Source organism: Pelobates fuscus, chromosome 4 (assembly GCF_036172605.1).
Source record: "Pelobates fuscus isolate aPelFus1 chromosome 4, aPelFus1.pri, whole genome shotgun sequence".
Lineage (NCBI taxonomy): Eukaryota > Metazoa > Chordata > Amphibia > Anura > Pelobatidae > Pelobates > Pelobates fuscus.
In genome coordinates, this window is record NC_086320.1 from 352921164 (window position 1) to 352939120 (window position 17957).

At 37.9% G+C, this 17957-nt stretch overlaps 1 protein-coding gene across 1 annotated transcript in view; it reads right to left on the minus strand.

Annotated features, from left to right (window-relative positions):
- MKX (mohawk homeobox) overlaps positions 1-17957 on the minus strand; it is a 112949-nt gene that overhangs the window by 68027 nt on the left and 26965 nt on the right. Inside the window, exons 4-5 of the mRNA XM_063452593.1 lie at positions 8340-8493; positions 4365-4700 (exon numbers count right to left, since the gene is read on the minus strand). Coding sequence (XP_063308663.1) covers positions 4365-4700; positions 8340-8493 — 490 coding nt within the window. The remainder of the gene's footprint in view (positions 1-4364; positions 4701-8339; positions 8494-17957) is intronic.

Genomic DNA, 17957 nt, shown 5'->3' on the forward strand with positions numbered 1-17957 from the left:
AAAAGCAGGCACCCTGAGAAAGGCAGCACCAGGAAATCATTAGCTGTTTAACGTGAGGTCAGAATTACAATATCCAATAATAAGTGAAGAAGAAAGATAAATATCGATAAAGATTAGACCATCACAATTTTCTTGTTTATAATTTACATGTTTACAGTTGTATGCGGCAACTGAATAATGCTATACTATGGGGAAATCCTTAGCGTGCCCGACTATTGACCTAAGCTAAGCCAATCAGATCTAACACACAAGGACTCTGTGTAAAATCTGCATTGCATTGGATTGACCAAAGTATTTTCCCTATGTGGTTCACAAAGGAAAAACAATTCTAACAACCAACATGTAAAAAAGATTAAGAATGTCAAACTATTTCTATCTATAGATTTATGGAGTATAAACAAAGCAAGCATTTGTAAAATGTTAACATAAAAAAAGTCTGTTCCTAAGCAAGCGAGTAGCAAAAATTCACAGGAATTTTAAAACCGAGGGAGAAAGCTCAAACGAAACAACGATCCCGAAATTTTTTTTTAAAAATTGGGATTTTCTGATTGCTGCATACCTTCATGAAAAGTGTGTCAGTTAATACAAAATAACAAATCTTTCTTCTGCCATCGCATAACTTACATCATAAAACGGGTAACTGTAGTTGGTAAGCGAAGGAGAAAAAAAAGGTCATAAAATTCAATTGATATATAATCTAAAAGGAAACTTTACTTTGGAACAACAGATGGCTTAATCTGTTTCTAACTAAAAATAAATATTCTGAAGTTTGCAACCAAGCTGAGCGATGTCACAACTAATAGATAGAGACAGTGGCTATGTTTTCACTAAAGATTTTACAGGCAAGGAATATGCATGGGGGAATATGGAATATGCAACCCCAGTGCCCCTTAACCCCGAAAAAAAAAAAAAAAACATTGTCTTTCATTTTGTTTGTTTTAGAATTATATTTCACATTTTCAATTTTTGAACATAACTGGTGAATTTGTTTCAAATGTATTTTTGTTTTAAGACAAAAGGCTCCGGCCTGTACGGTTTTTCAAAACATACAACACTTAGTTTAATAATCCTTTTTAGGGTAGTAATATCATCACTGATGACTGAGAACTCCCACTCAGGCAACCTAATTGGAGAATTAAATATGATCATTATTATTATTATTTACCAAGTGCTAACATATATTATCCCTTGACAACAGATTGAATGCCTGATAACTCACACTTAGTTGAATAAACCTGCGTGAGTTAGAGGCTAACTTTATGCTGGGCACAACATAAAGATATCTGTAATATACATAGAGCTGAGCACCGTACAAAGAGAACCATACCGCAAAGAGAGCCGAGGAAAAAAAAAGATATATTAAACAGAGCTGAGAAAAACACAGAGTTGTATTGTATACAATAGCATGCCTCCACTCATGGGCAGCTAGCTCTGCTGCCCGATTGGCAACTCAATGGAAATTTCTTCTTATAGGACACTGGGCATGTGCAAACCCTGCTGAAACAGGGCAGATTTCAAACCAGCCCCATTTTTGACATACCTTCATGCACTCAAGGAAGCTTCTCCAAACAGCTACCATTGAGGGGAGAATTGCATCCACTGCTATGTAGTCTGGTAGGTACTGTTCCCCTAGCATCTAAGGCTGTTCCATCATACTTCTAGATAGTGACGCATGAGTTCTCACTCCAGAGAGCACCTTTACACTGCTCCAGAGTCCAGTGTTGCGTGGTTTAAATCCCTCCAGGTTGATGTTAGGCTTGTATACAGCTGCCTGGCCAAGGAAAATTATTTCACTGAAGCACCAAACGGAAAGTTCTTGAGCTAATATGCTTCTAGAGGCAAATTGCACCTCTGTAGTGAGTGATGCAACAGACAATTTTTCTAAGCTACACTCTTCAGCAGTCGTTACCTCCGCTCTGAGGGTATGCACGGGAATAACAGTTTGTGGCTGAGCGTTGTTCCATCTAGACACTACAACTTCACTGTAATAGCACTTACAGTTCACCAGGGCAACTGTTCTCAGTGTGACTTGCAGCAACGATGGCATCTTATGACAGTGCCACATGTAAAACCACTGAGTTCGTCAGGACTATCCATTGTACTGCCAGTGTTTGCCGGCAGAGATTTCAAGGCTACGTGCTGGATTTTACCCACCTGCTAGCAATCAGAGAGGCTGAAAAAACAATACTTAGTAGAACTGTCCACATACTTTTGACCTTATATGTATGTATGCATGTAACTTTGTTTGAGTACGTCTGTCACTGCCTCTTGTTCCTGTAAGTCAAACTCATTGTAAATGACTTTATAAACAATAATAACATGGACATTACACTACTTTGAGTTGTGCTGAACTGAAAAGGGAATTGCCAAATAAAACCAAAGGAATCAAGAAATATTTTTTCCAATTTTGCAGTTTTCACCCATATTTAGCAAATTCCTTGCAATTCCGTTCCCAATTCACTCTGAAGCACCGTTCAGTGATTGCACTCCAAAGTTTCTCCGAATGCCGTGTCCAGACTATGTTAATGAATCCCATATGGCTTTATTTGTGTTAGAACCTAACGCTGGACTTTCTTGAAGCTTTGGGAGCTATTACCACACCTAAAGTACAGAGTATTATGTCCAAGCTCTGAATGTGCAGTAATAAAGCTTTAATGATTCACTCAGGAGCAGCTGAGGCTATTTTTCAATCTCAGCACATTCAGGCAATATTCTCCATTAATCACAAAAATAATTCATTAATAAAACCACCTAGAAGTCTGCTGACAAGGCTGACACGTAACATGTGTTTCCAAAAAAAGCAAGTTTGTCTATCCCAGACATTTTTTCAGGATCATTAGAAAGCAGAACATCCAGACAGCAAAATCAAGTTTCTCCGGTTAAACATGTAACAACCACGGCAACTTTAGTACTTTAAGGGTTAACGCTTTAAAGAGGAACTGTTATTTTTCCAAAAGTTACAGTTCCCCATTTCCTTGCCTAGAAAGCACTACTGAAACATTCACTGGGATGAGGACTGCAGCAGAGGTAAGTAGATTGTAAGCTCAAGGGCTACTTAGCTATCTACTTTGTGTAAAGGAGCTTAAATGGCTAGATCTCAGCTTAAAGACAGGGTCCTCTCTTAACATTTTGAATTTGTCTGAGTATATTGTACCATCTTCTTCCCCAATTGTACAGCCCTGCTGAATATATTGGTGCTTTATAAATGGCAGTAATAGTAACAATAACAGTAATAATAAGTATCTGTCACACAATCTTTAGCTAACTTATATCTAGCTATTGTGGGAAAAGTCTGAAATCAAATCAGCTGCAGATTCAGACTCTCACAACTCACAACTGAAGCAGCAATTGCACCAATCGTCACCATTACAAAATATATATTTAAATAATATATTTTAAAAAGAGGCTTCTGACACCACTGCAATGGCCATTAAAGTACAATCACAACAAACACTTCCCCTATCTTGATGACATATTGCAAATAATGTTAACTAACAATGAATATTCATCGTGTAGACCAATTATAGGATAAGTAAGCACTGTGACAACAATACAACATTTCAAATAGATAATATAGCAATTTAAAGTTACCTGAAAGAAACACACACACTGCAATGTGTGTACATATGGAATATAACAAGTTAGTGATAAAGATTTACCATCATCAATGGTTTGGCTCTCTTTAACTAGTTGAGTAGCCTGCAAAATTATCATTGTCTTTGTCATTGACCTTGCAAAATCGGCCAATCCCTCTATCTCTACACCAGGAGAAGCATGTCAGATTTTATGAAACTTTAGAAATATTTATCTGAATAATCTCTTGATCTTAAAATTGCTCTGTCATTAGTAATAGTTCACGTACCATCAAATAACATTTTAAAAACAAAAAACAGTCTGTAACTTTTTAAAATATATATTTTAATCTGTTCCAAGAGCTCAGAGGACAATGTTTCACCTATTTAGGCTGGTGGAATAACTTGCTCTCTAAAGCCTGCTTTATTATTGTAACTTTAATTGAGAAAACTAATAATACAATTCAAACATGGCTGCCTCCACACTGAAAACCTCACACATCTTAAAGTGGTAATTCTAACTGACTTTATTGGAATATGAGTAGTTTAAAATAATATGAATCAAGTTTGCAAATTATTTATGAAAATAAATGTTCATGTAAAAAGAGCCACGTTAATAACATCTTTCATAAAAGGTTCCATGAATGTGTGAGTGAGTGAATGAATGAATGAATGCATGAATGGCTAAAACCTATTTTATATAGAAATATACTAATTCTTTTTGGAATCTATCATTTTTCTAGATTGATCTTTTGGAGCAGCAGTAAATGTAATAAAGAAGTAATTATATACCTGTTCGGTAGACAAAATTTCCTTCGGTTTCGGATGATGAAGGAGAAACTAATTCTTCTTCAAACTCATTGGAGCTGAACGACCCCGAGTGGTTCCTTTGTCGGGTGTTTTCCCTCATGGTTGCATTGGCCACCATTACATGTCGCAAAGAGTCATTGAGATAGCGGTGCAATAAACTGCTCTTATATTTGGGAGGGGACACGTAGTCTTCGTTGGCATTTGCCTCTGCTCTGGCACCTGATTTGATGACCGAACTTTCGTTTTTAATCACAGTATGGTGGATGGGCTTGTCATATCTTTCTTCATTAGCATGACTCCTCGGGGCATTCTCCACATCTTAAAAGGAGACATAAATAACCATCAGACATGATATATTGAAATCTACACTACATGATATTCAGGATGATATTAGTGTATGCCCAGAAAACCACTGCACATGACGCTAATTAATGTATATTTGAAAAAGGGTTTCCCCCCGCTCCCCCCATAAAAAAAATATCTACTTAGGTGAAGAAAGCAATACAGATAGTTAAAGTAACGCTCTAATGTTAAAAATACACACATATTTCTCATTTTTCAAGAGTGACCCCTACCTAATTAGATTCAGGACCCCCTGATAACAACAAGAACAACAAGAATTACTTACCTAAAATCCCCCACCGCACCGATCTTGCCATAGCCAATACTCCAGGAAACTGAGATGATCGGTGAACTCTCAGAGAACGCAGTGTTTACAATTGTCAGAATGCAGGGAATTGCATTTTGCACCAGAACCACTATATTAAACTGCAGTGGTTCTGGTGCTTAGATTGTCCCTTTACAGTTAGAAATTGATATAAAGATAGCTATAAGTCGCATCACACAGGCTTGACAATGCTAAACACCTACCTGGGATGGGTGGAGGACCCGGACGGGACCAATACCCACAACACAAAATGGAATCCCAAGGCAGCAAATGCCAAAAATCCCCGAGGGGTAGGAAACAGGCAGTAAGACCAAGCACCACGCCAAACCCCAAAAGGTTAATTAACCTTGCTGGCCCAGCGGGCATTTACCCCAGAAAATATAAACTGTTAAATAAGGACAGAAAACGTGGCACACCACCAAATCCGGATAGAGTTTCACTACTAGGCACTGGCCTCACCTTTCTGAAGGGGACCGGTGCCGAAGGTTATTGTTATTGTTATAAATAAAACCTTGGCAACAGGCGAGCACCCTCAGGGTATAACACTTCCATTCGTAAAAACACTGTATCTATGTACCCAGATTACCAATGCAGAGCTATATGTATGTAACAAGAAATTAATGTATATGCAAAATCTCGGCACCTGTGTAAGCCGACCAATGTGGATGTAACGCCTGATATGTCATGACAAAAATAAAGAATTAAAAAAAAAAAAAAGATAGCTATAAGTGTGCTGAACATATCTCATGAATCCCCTCCTGATACTAACCTTCCTCTATCATTGTCCCTGCAAGTTAATGGTACACGAATCAGCCCGTCCTTGCAAGCTTGCTGTCTTGGAGTTTTCTTTGATTCTGGCCTCACCTTCTGACCCCACATCCACTATATTGCCAATTCTAAATTAGAAATATTGCCCACACCTGCCCCTTTCTTACACAAGATCCTTTTAACGACCTTGTTCATGTTCTTGAAATTTCTTACATTGATTACTGTAACTTTCTCCAAATTGGTCCCTCCAGAAACCATACTGCCTTGCTACAGATTGTACTGAATGCTGCCGCCAGGCTGATTGTTCTCTCTCGTCGCTTCTTTCACACCTCAACCCTCTGTCAATTGGCTTCTTATATCCTGTAGGATTCAATTCAAAATACTAACTATTTCTTACAAAGCTCTCAACAATTCTACCACCTGCTACATTTCTTCACTTATTAATAACTTCTATCAACTTTATCAAATCTTGAAGAAAAGGGAGTAAAACCAATGACGAGAACCACAGTACAAAACACAAACTCAAGGATGAAATTAGCCATTGTTTGTGACTTATATCGGGGTTCTTCACGAAGAATGAAAGAATGAAAAATGAATTGCAAATTCTAGACCAAAAAAGCCAAACTGAAAACATATCAGACATATCGGAGATTGTATCTCAATGCAACTATTGTGGTGTAAAACTTGGATGTGACTTTGAATTTACTTTGACCTCTTGACAATTCACCCCTTAGTGAATAATGCGGTGTGATTCTTTGAACACGGCTGTGTTCTTACTGTATTCTTTGACCTCTATTCCATACATGTTGTAGAATCCAGTTACATTCTATCAGAAACCTTCACTAATATCAATAAACATTCTATCCTCTTGTGCACAACCGCACTCGTTAGATAAATATATAGAATACTCCAACTCATATAAATAGTATTGCTTTTCTAAGAACATGGCTGCAGTCCAGCATAAATATAAAGCACATTATAAATAGGTTGCTTAAGTGTGTGACCCACAAACAACCTCAAGACTTCACTGAATTAAAGGTTTTTTATCAAGGCTTTTTTTCTTTAGACACATTACAGCCACGTGGACTAGCACAGTGACAGCTAAATGTGGCCACGCAAATGTTGGCAGATTATATTTTCCCAAAATTCTAAGCATAGATGTACTCAAGATATACCCTAATTCAGGGTCAAATTGTCCTCCCTTTTACCTACTTAGGTACCTGCTGTTACTTCAGTGTTAGTTTGGGTTAGCTCAATAGCTGGCTTAACTTAGAAATTCTGAAAATGTTTATCACTACAGCAAAATGTGTTTGTTATATCTTACAAAATAAAGCAAGAGTTACTTTATATGGTCAGTAAAACATGGGTGTTTGACTGTGACTCCAACCACCACTGTTGTATTAGAAGACATTAATTTGGTAGTATAATTTTATTAGAATATTACCATAATGTCATACAATTGCAGTACCAGTTCTTCGTATTACTTTTAAGTAGTAGCTTGATATTTTTTTAACATAATATTCATTTAAGTAACTGCATTAATATGATATTTAGAGTTTGGCACAATATCTACTGTTAAATCAAGAGAATAGCCATGCTCTCATACACACTGCAATCATCCCACTTACAAACCTTGCAATTTTTAAAGAGCAAATTAACTCCTTGAAGGGACACTATAGGCAGCAAAACAACGTTAGCTTCATGCAGCAGTTTGGTGTATAGATTATGCCCCTGCAGTCTCACTGCACAATTCTCTGCCATTTAGGAGTTCGATCAGTTGTGTTTATCTTTATGCAGGCCTAGCCACAACTCCCCTGACTGTGACACACACAGCGGGCATACATTTTTTTTTCACATTCAATCAGATGTGAACGAGCTTTAGAAGATTTTATCTCTTGCTCTGTGAATCGATCTTTAACTCACACACAGGAGGCTCCTGCAGGGTCTAGCAGGCTGTTTACCGAGTAGGAGCGAATTCTAAATTAAACAGAATATGCAATAAAGGAAGTTTAAACATTAAATATCTCTTTACAGAAAGTGTTTAGGAAGGCTGTGTAAGTCACATGCAGGGAGGTGTGGCTAGGGCCGCATAAACAAAGTGATCTAACTCCTAAATGTCAGAGAATTGAGAGATGCGACTGCAGGGGCTTGATCTACACACCAAAACCACCCAATTAAGCTAAAATTGTTTTGGTGCCTACAGTGCCTCTTTAAGTGCCAATGACATTTCCCACACTCATCTAAACCACAATCTAGTCCTTTGTGACCTTATACTATTGTGGAACGTCCAACTTATTTATACATCATACTTATTTAGCATCCGATCTGGTGCCAGGAAAGCACAGTTTTTTCTCCAAATTCTCACAAACTGTAGAAACAGCACTCAAAGACTACTTGCTCTATTGAACTGGTGTCCCTTTAAGTCATGGTTGCAGTGGCATGTAGAAGCAGAGAAACCGTTACAATTGCTGTGAATGTTGCAAGACAATATGTGCGTTAAAAATGGATATTGACTAACAAACCTTCTGAACAGGAGTCCTCACTGCTCACACTTAAACGTTCAGCGTTTCCTTGTACATACTTGTTATACAGCTTGATCCGTAGAGCCCAGCTTAGGTCTGGTTGTCTCACAGTATTTTTGAGTCGGCGTCTTGCGTTTGCAAACCAGTTAGAAACCTGAGGAATTGGGGGGCGAAAAAGTTTCTGTTTAAGATTAGGATTTAGGCGTAAGCAGTTCTAACTATAATCAGACAGGCTTATTCACTAAAGTGTGAATTCAAAGTGAATTTCAAAATTAAGGTGAAAATAGCTGAGCTTAAAAAACTTTGTAAGTCAGCTATGTTTTCAGATCAGCTACTCTGGCCTTACATTTGAAATTCCCTTTGAATTCTCATGTAAGTGTAACTATATATTCCAGAAATGTCTTATATTAAGTAAGGTTGGGACCTAACTTGACTTCTCGAACACAATAGGGCTTTGGATCAAATAAAGTATTTTTTTCCCCCAGATCTCCAAAATTCTTATAATCCCCAATCCCTAAATTACATGCCCACTCCGGCTTTTCATGACATCTTAGGACTGAACCATTTCTATGGAACGCCCTTCCCGCTCCATGAGACTCTTGCCCATTCTAAATTCCCTCAATAACTCACTGAAATCTCCTTAGTTCTAGGAGCTATGACAGTTAAGCTGTTAAAGCTTTCCCTCCTCGCACCTTGGTAACCCACCTCCTCTCCCGCAACTACGTTATCGGAAAAAAACTAAGCCTTCACTGTAATCTCTTATATCAACCTACTTTCCCTGACATGAAATACATCTTACCCTTACCTCTTGTATCACTTTAGATCACACACCCTTCAACAGGGTTCTCCAAAATATGGCCGTCCAGATGTTTCTGACCTACAACTCCCATGATTTTTTACATTAAATAGCCAGGGAATCATGGAAGTTGTAGTTCAGCAACATCTGGAGGGCCATATTTTGGAGAACCCTGCTCTACAATGTAAGCTTGTTTTAACAAGGTCCTCAGCACCTTCTGTTCCTGTACCTCCAGTCCATTATATTATAGGCTCCAAAAAACGGTGAGCAATTTCAGTTTTCCAGTTTTATATTGATTGCACCAAGATTGCTGTTGTTTTTCTTTCATATGTGAAGAAAAAGTTGGTTTCAGAAGAAAGTAGAGGTTGCCAACTATTTAAAGGCACAGAAGCCATTTATTTAGAGCCTATACCACTAGAAGGCTCTAACAAATGTGAGTTTGATGCACATCGACTTTGTTTTATTTTCTGACACTTTGTATACAATATCACACTATTTATTTTATTCGTTTTCATTTTATGTATATGAAGAACCCCTGAAACTTTGAGTGGTAAGTTATTATACTATCATTTTAGCACTGCACTCACACTTAGCTGTTTAGGAGTTGGGGTATATCACCTTAAACAATAAGTTTAAGTTTGTTTTTTGGTTTATTTTCTAAGTGGATTTTTTGGGGGATATCCACTGAGTGTTGTACAGCTGCATTTAACCACGTCTATCTTTTATTCACTAAGCGCCTTACTTTGCACACTAAGTTTGTATTTGTGGAATACCGGTAATTAATGTTCTATATAACACAACATCCCAAAAAGTGCAGCACAAGAGCATTATAACACAAGCCTGTGATATTGCAACAAAGACATGTCCACTCTTTAGACAGACCCCTTTACATGCTTTCATACCTCTTGAGGGACACATTTGGGAAGCATGGGGTGTATTAAATGTAACGTGCATCCACATTTCTACTTGCTGAGAATGAGTTATTTTACTGATACAACAGCGGAAATAGGGGCTATTTATGAAGAGCACTTCTCTACATCCTTCTAATTAAGGGGACACAGTGGAATACAAAAATGTTTTTGTTGATGTCTCCTGTTTTGTAAGTTTGCCCAGGATCTTTTGTATATAGTGATAACTGACTATGGAATATACATGCTCACGCTATATATCATATTGATTCATATTAATTAATTTGCCTTATTATGGTCACATTTGCAGATAACTACAGGGAAATAATATAACTGAGAGGAATGTGGACATGTTTCACATTAACAGTATAAAATCTGTAATACGTTGTGCCGACATCAGGAAAATGCGTTACTTAGATTTTATTTATTTATTATACATTTTTCTTGAAATTTTTTTTAACTTATATTTTATTTTTAGTTCTTCTCTTCTCTCTTTCTCCTCGCTATGCTTCCCTTTCCTTCCGTGTTTTCTCTCCTGCTTTTCTACTGTGAGTGTCTGCAGATTGCGACTGTTGGTTAAAAATACTGATAATTTTACCAGTTTCTTCTGCAACTCCTGGTACCTACTGTACTTATTGTTTATAGTGTTTTAATTGCGTGACAAAACAATAGAAAAAAAATGTAATTGCAAAAAAAAATAGACAAACAAAGAAAACAAGTCAGTCTACGTGAACATGTGCAAATTCTGACCAGTTATACGTTTTCCCTGCTAGAAATATGTGCAAAAAAAAATCAATAAATGCTAATTTCTTCCATCTTTAAACTGAGAGAAACTGGATGTCATTTGAGGAATGGTTTATCAACAAATATCTGAATAGTTCTTAGTTTGTGCAAAATGTTCTAATGCATTACCCAGTAGGAATTTTTAAAATCTATTATCCTATTGAAGTTAAAAAAAAAAAAAAAAAGACGAGCAATAATAAACCATTCTATTTATATATTTATTTATTTGTGGTGTTACTGTAATATAAGGAGAGTGCTGGAAATGTAAATGTGGTTTCTGCTTGTGTTCTTAGTTGGACATTTTCTTCTGCAAATTAATCAAATTAAGTAAAAAAATAAAACATAGTTCTTGGACACCGCATATAACGGGTCTATTACAAACAGACAGAGGTCAGTATTAAACAGAGAGCATGCAGGATGTCACATTTATAGTACATACATATTTATTCAGCATATAACAGGAGTCTGTGTTTTACACCCTGAAAATAAATCTCCACTCTCTGTTGCTGCCAGAATCCTATTTTTACATTAGAGGCTTTATAATAGCAAATAAATACATGGCACGCTTTACTCTGCAACATTCCTTAAAGTTCTTTGCACCGTTTCAAGAAACTAGACAGTAATATCCAGGTAGGTCTATACAGAAATCGATGATCAGATGTCTTTATTAGAGAATACGAGATCACAGACAGGCAGCCTTTCGAGCTTCAGTTGCAGCTTTAAAATGCACCATATGATGTACATCCAGCCATGTTACTTTAAAACAAGACCACAATGCATAGATTAGATGATTAGATTTGTGAAAACAGTGATGGAATGGGCAGCCACCTGCCAACCTGAAGATCTAGATGCATTGCCGACCACCAGTTCAGTGCCACTCTGTTGCAAACGTCTGAAAAGAACAAGCATTGTGTGAATCTACCCGCTCATTACAAAAGGCATGCATGCTGTGGTTGTGGTACCACAATGCTTTTGTCGAGTTTGCCCAATGGCCAGTATGGGCCTGTGTTAAATGGTAAACAGAATGTGGCACTGGATACATTTTAAAAAATTGGTCTCCTCACCGAGTTACATCTAAATATCAAGGACGTGCGCATTCCACGCTAATGTCATCGCGTTCTTTATGTAATGCGAGGTCATAATTGGAACCATAGTCTGTTTTAAAGACTTTTCAACATCCATGATAGAATGCCCAGCAGGCACCGTCGCTCAGAGTGGCATGTAAACCACATGAGTGGCTGAACTAACATGCAGAGTGTCAGTCACTCATTAACCAGCTGTGTATACGCACTGTGAAAACTGAGTAACGAAAGTCTTTTTTGTGATTTGTTGATGGATACAAACCTACATAAAAGGTTACAGGTCCACTTAATGAACAGACTTAGAATGAATAGAAAAAAAAAATCGAACTGCTTCTTAAAATTATTTAATACGATTTTCAACTTGTCTCATTCATTTTTTGAAAGCAAAAATGTTATTTTAAGTAACGTATGCCAGACTGCAAAAAAATACAGCGTGGTCTAGAGTCAACATTTTAGTGTCAAGATCATTGCTTTATTACCTGAAGATTTTATAGTGACAGTTTAAGAGTGCTGTGTAACTATCTTGTAATTTCCATTTCAAAGCTTCTTGTTTTGATTAATCAGAGACGTGTCACATTTGAGACAAGACCAAAAAGACTGGTTTGGAAGAAGTCCATCTCTTAATGTATCAAGGTGAATAAATTATGCTTAGCTGATAGGTGGCCCTTTACTTCCATTGGATTGGTTATTACAACCATAACACAGCAAGATTACTGTAATGGTCACTAGGATACGACTGTCGTCATGGAGTAGAAGTGAAACTGTAGTACTGAAAATAATATATTAATGCACATAATGAAGGATACACTGCAGGTGATCAGTCAGTGTCTGCACTTAATCCCTTCACTACAGAGCACTTTTTGATTGGAAAAAAATATATTAGCATAACATTTACTCGAAACCTATCATAACACTGCAATTTATATAGATTGCTTTGCATACAAACATACAAATTTCTATTATGTTAATTTACACAAAGGGTCTGAAATGTTAGTATAAAGGCAATAGTGCAACTTTCCACTCATTCCTCACCCTTTCTGGCAAAAAGGAATGGAATCACCCATTGAAACTTCCTGCACTGTTTGAAAGCAGGGTTTGAGCAGACCTTTTCAGCATCTTTACATTCATTATAGTGGCTTCTGGCATAGAAATTAGTTAATCTACAGGCCTATAATCATAACTAGAGTATAAACGAAGGTGAGTGAGGTTTTATGCACTAGATTTCACACTTAAAAATACATGAGAATACAGTAGGTAAAACATTAGAGGGGGTTGAGTGGCAGGAAATATGGGAAGCAAATGCAACTTCATCCATATGCATCACTTTGCAGGAAGTCCTGTTTGCCCTGTTAAATTATGTAGAATGCAAAAGATCCCCAAAGATTTGTGTTGGAGAGGGTGCGGACAGAAGGGGACTTATATAAAGATTACAGATTTGCTGAGGGATGTTCTCGGTAGAGATGTTCAGTTAGACCCTTGGGTGTTTCTGTTGGCTAGACCCTTAGATGAGTGGATGGTACCAGATCAAACATTTTTACACAAATTAAATGTTACTGCTAGGAGGGCGTTAGCACAAGTTTAGCTTCAAAAGGAGATCCCTTCAGTGGAAGTAGTAGTCCAAAAAAAAAATCAAGGATACTTGTCTCATGGATAAGTTGACGGCCCAGGTGAAGACACTATGAAGACATTCCAGAAGGTCCATACCTTCTCGAATGTGTTCATAGTGTCTTCACCTGGGCCCTTGGATGGCCAGCGATGTAGGAGGGATGGGCGGGGTGGGCTCAGTACCCCACCTTAACCGCTCTTCCGCTCCTCATGCCTTATAAAGTCGCTGGATGCATCCTCTTATCCCCTACTGGGGGGGCTTTAAGGATCCCTCTGGGGGATATTCCCCAACCTCGAACTCTTGCCGGAGAGGTCGCCTTTGGGCGCCTTCAGAGCTCTCCTGCTTGCACTGGCCTCTCCCCTCTTTTTCTCCCCTGTCCCCCTTTTGCTCATATACTCACAGTGGCTTCCCCTCTTATCCCTCGACCCTCGCTCCCTCCCTCCCTATTCTCCTTCTGACTATCACTTCAGTTTTGCCTGTTTATGATGCCTACCATCTCTTGGATGGGGCCTATTGTGACAGGGGGTATGTGTCCTTCCCAGTAGATTACAACCTGCAGTGCAAGTACTAGGGCTGGCGTGAAGGGGGTCGCACATGCCGTACTTTTATTTTGCTGCTCACTGGTGTTATTAGGGTAGGTATTGAGTTTCCCCATTTCTTTTTTCATGTTCCTATTGTCGGATTTTATTTCTGAAAAAACACCTTGATGAGTCGTCTTCAGGTCTGAAACCCATACATTATACGAATCGGTTCCTGTATGTAATATCTATGATGCAAGAGATGCTTGTATGTTTTTTGTGTTATGCCAATTTCTTCTTGCTCATTACCTATACAAGCATCACCTATATCAATACATCATGATAGTAATGAAAGCTAAAGGAATCTGTATTTTCTGATAAATTACAATCCAGCTTCAGTTACTGTTTGATTTCATCAGGTTTCACAGAGTAGGACATCAAAAACCCAATTTCGTAGACAGTTTAACTGTTGGTAAAACCGCCATGTCATAAAACATAATAGAATTAAAAGCCTTTAGACTTATCCAATTATATACAGTCATTCACCTATGTACCTCACCTACCCCGAGTCAAATTCATCACCCTGTTCACCCACATCATTTCATACATACATTAAGCACAAGATCACAATACAGCAGTGTGAAAGGTTAAACTTCATGTTCCGGAGTCATTTTTTCAACCTAGATTACTGTGTAACTATGTAGCGTTGTATACAGGCGCTCACACACAACTGAAATACACAGTAAGAATGCTGGCCATTTAGGCTGATTCAGAATGATGCTGTGTTGTGGTTAATCATCATTACTAGTTACTAAATTTCTCTAGATATCTGATGACCGTTTCCCAGGATACTCAGTAAGTATATATTGTGAAAGGGTGAGGTATATAAAGCAGTGGACAAGATGGGGAAAGAGATGGGCAATTCACATGCATCATATAGGACAATAAAAATGTTACTCACTTTCATTTACTCCTTAATGGAATTTTCCAATATTTATTTCTTAAATTTAGTAGTTTTTTTTCCCCCCATGTATGAAAAAAAACATACAAATATTTTTCTATTTAGAAAAAACTTAACAAAAACACAAAATTTCAAATAATTTTTGCAATAACTCCCCGTGTGTTACCAAAAGTGTTAATTTATGTTCCTTGGCCCTTGGTAGTAAATTTCCCCTATCTCTACTTAACAGACTACATCTAAATCAGTGTAAGAAAGTGAAGAAAGTCACAGGTCTGACAGAGAAATTTCCGACTCTATTAAGCAAATACCTTTGTAGAAACTAATACCCAACTGGATTTAGAACACAGTCATCCAAACTGGAAATATGAATGTAACAGGAGACAGTTCTCGTAATAGTTGTACCTTGCTTCCAATATGTTGCCTAATATCTTAAAATGCACTTAACCAGAATGATTTGAGAGTAATCTCTTACTAATCCAGATAGACATCCCCAGTCTCTGTTTATTTATCAGCCCTGGAATTAAATAGCAACAGGATATACATCTTTCGGGTAGGTGGGGATAGGATTAGTGGGACCGTAATGTATAAAGCAGAAAAATGCATTGTTTATATTAGCATTAAATAGAGAAAAATACTTCAGTATCAGGGACAGGCACATCCAGGCCTGTCTCTGCTAATAAGCTTTTGGCAGCAAAATAAAAGGCATGTGGTCAGAGGAGTATGGGAGATGTAGCTCCATACCCCCAAGTGTTCCTATTTCGAGCCCAAACCCCCAAGTCTCTCTTATCTATCCTAATGTCCCTCTTTTCTAGGAGCTCCAAATTGTTGGTGTGTCTGAGTGGATAACAGAGCTTCACAGCAATAATACTCCCAGTAATGTGTCTTTAAACTACAATGAATGTGTTTAGCAATCAGTCTGTGTATATAAGATACATTGGTCATATTCTAAATTACATTGAAGTTGCATAAATTGTTATTAGTAAGTCACCTAATATTTCTCAGAACACCCCTGGCCACACCACGACTCACACCCTTAAAATTAAAGTGTCCCTCTTTGTCCATTTGAAATGTTAGGAGGTATGTAGTTCAATGAAATACGGCAGAGGATAGAAGATTGAATGTGCGCCCATCAGTATGTGGAATTCATGTGCTACTGGCATGAAAATTGTTAGTTAATAGCAGTTGATATCTCTCACGAACATTATAACGTTAGAAATACAACTATGTGTTCCTAACTCTGTAGTGCCTTAGTCACTGTTCAGGTAACTCGTCTTTTTTCCCTTCGCCACCGCAGTCTCCTTAGTCAAGCTCTGCCTCTTTCAATGATTTTAGCCAATCCAATGCCTTCCCATAGGAAATAATTGGGAGACTCGGACGCATGTTCACCAAAACGCTGTACTCCGCCAAACAGATTGGCCGTCCTGAGAACATCAGACTAAAATAGCAGAGTATCAATCTGTTTTTTTCTGGAAGCTCTTCTAGTGGCTGTGATATTGACAAAGAAGCAGGGTAACCCTGCAAGAACAACAATGTGTGCATGCAGAATTAAAAAGGGGGGGGAGCATTGCACCTAGACCACTTCATTGAGATGAAGTGATCCAAGTGCCTATAGTGTTCCTTTAATGAACGAGTACAGTGGATTAATAACTGTCACTCAAAAATGTGTCCGTCTGGGCAACAATTAAACATATATTCAGGAAGAACATGCAAGTGTTCTTCTGGCTGTATTTGAATTCTACATTCTATGGGCAGCGCTCTTCATGTCCTGCATTAAGCATGGTGAAGGGATATGTGAACTGTAAAATGTGGTGGATCTGGCAATTTTTGGCAGGGTGATGGCTAGTCCTTATTTTACTCATAAGCGATGGCGGCAACGTGTGATCATGTGCATTTTTGTAACTACCAGAAATAGCTACCTAAGGTTGATTTCTCTTTTTGTGTGTTGCAAAAACATTAACTGGAAAGGTTATGTATAAAGGATTACTGGTGTGACAGCTCTGGGATCTAACGTGTCCACATGTGCCGAAAAAAATAGCAATGTTTTGCCAGAGACTTGAATTATACTTGTCTTGCAATGAAATTATGTTCAGAAACACAATACTCTTAATCCATAAAAAATATCTCTAATTTCCCCCTGCAAACGGATGCTCTATGAAGAAATATGAATTGTACGCTTCAGGAGATTCATGCTGCTAAGAAGTGCAATTGATATGTTGTTGGGTTTTTAAGGGATGTGTCTTGATTGTTTAAGACTGTTAACCTCTTCACTCCATGGGTGAATGTAACACGTTGACGGTTAGAGTAACAGCTATAGTACCTACAATACTTATAGACATAAGTATGCGCAGCACATTACATCAGTGTGTGCAGCAGATTACCATCTAAAATTTTGCTTTAAAAATACTACCGGTAATTTAGTTTTAAAAAAATCTACAAAATATATATATTTTTTGCTCTAATGATAACTAGTTGAATACAGAGGCTTTTTTTAAATACATAATAAGCTAATCCCAACTCACAAAACAGTACTCAGATGGACATAGACAGTCAACAGAAATGGCCATTTTGCCCTGCATTACACCCTGCGTACACCTATAGTACCTTTCTAAACTGCAGGAATGACTTACAGGTTCACAGGCTGATAGAATGTGTACTAGTAAGTAAGGGCATAAAAACATGATGTACGCATTGTGAAGGACCTCCTGGCACCCCGACTGGGTACTTCCGTCAATCGCTGCTTCCTAGTAATCCTTGAGTACCATAAGCACCGAACCAGACACCATAACAACCGTAAGCCCTACAAAAGTCATATCATATGATAGCCCCGATCTGGGGGACCAACATATCCAAAAATCACCCAGATCGGTTCAGGGGTTCGGGATTTACATGAAAGTCCTAATTTGAACAACCGCACATGAGGCTTCTGCCCAAAGCAGTTCCAGAGAATCAGGGTTTGCGGTCGGT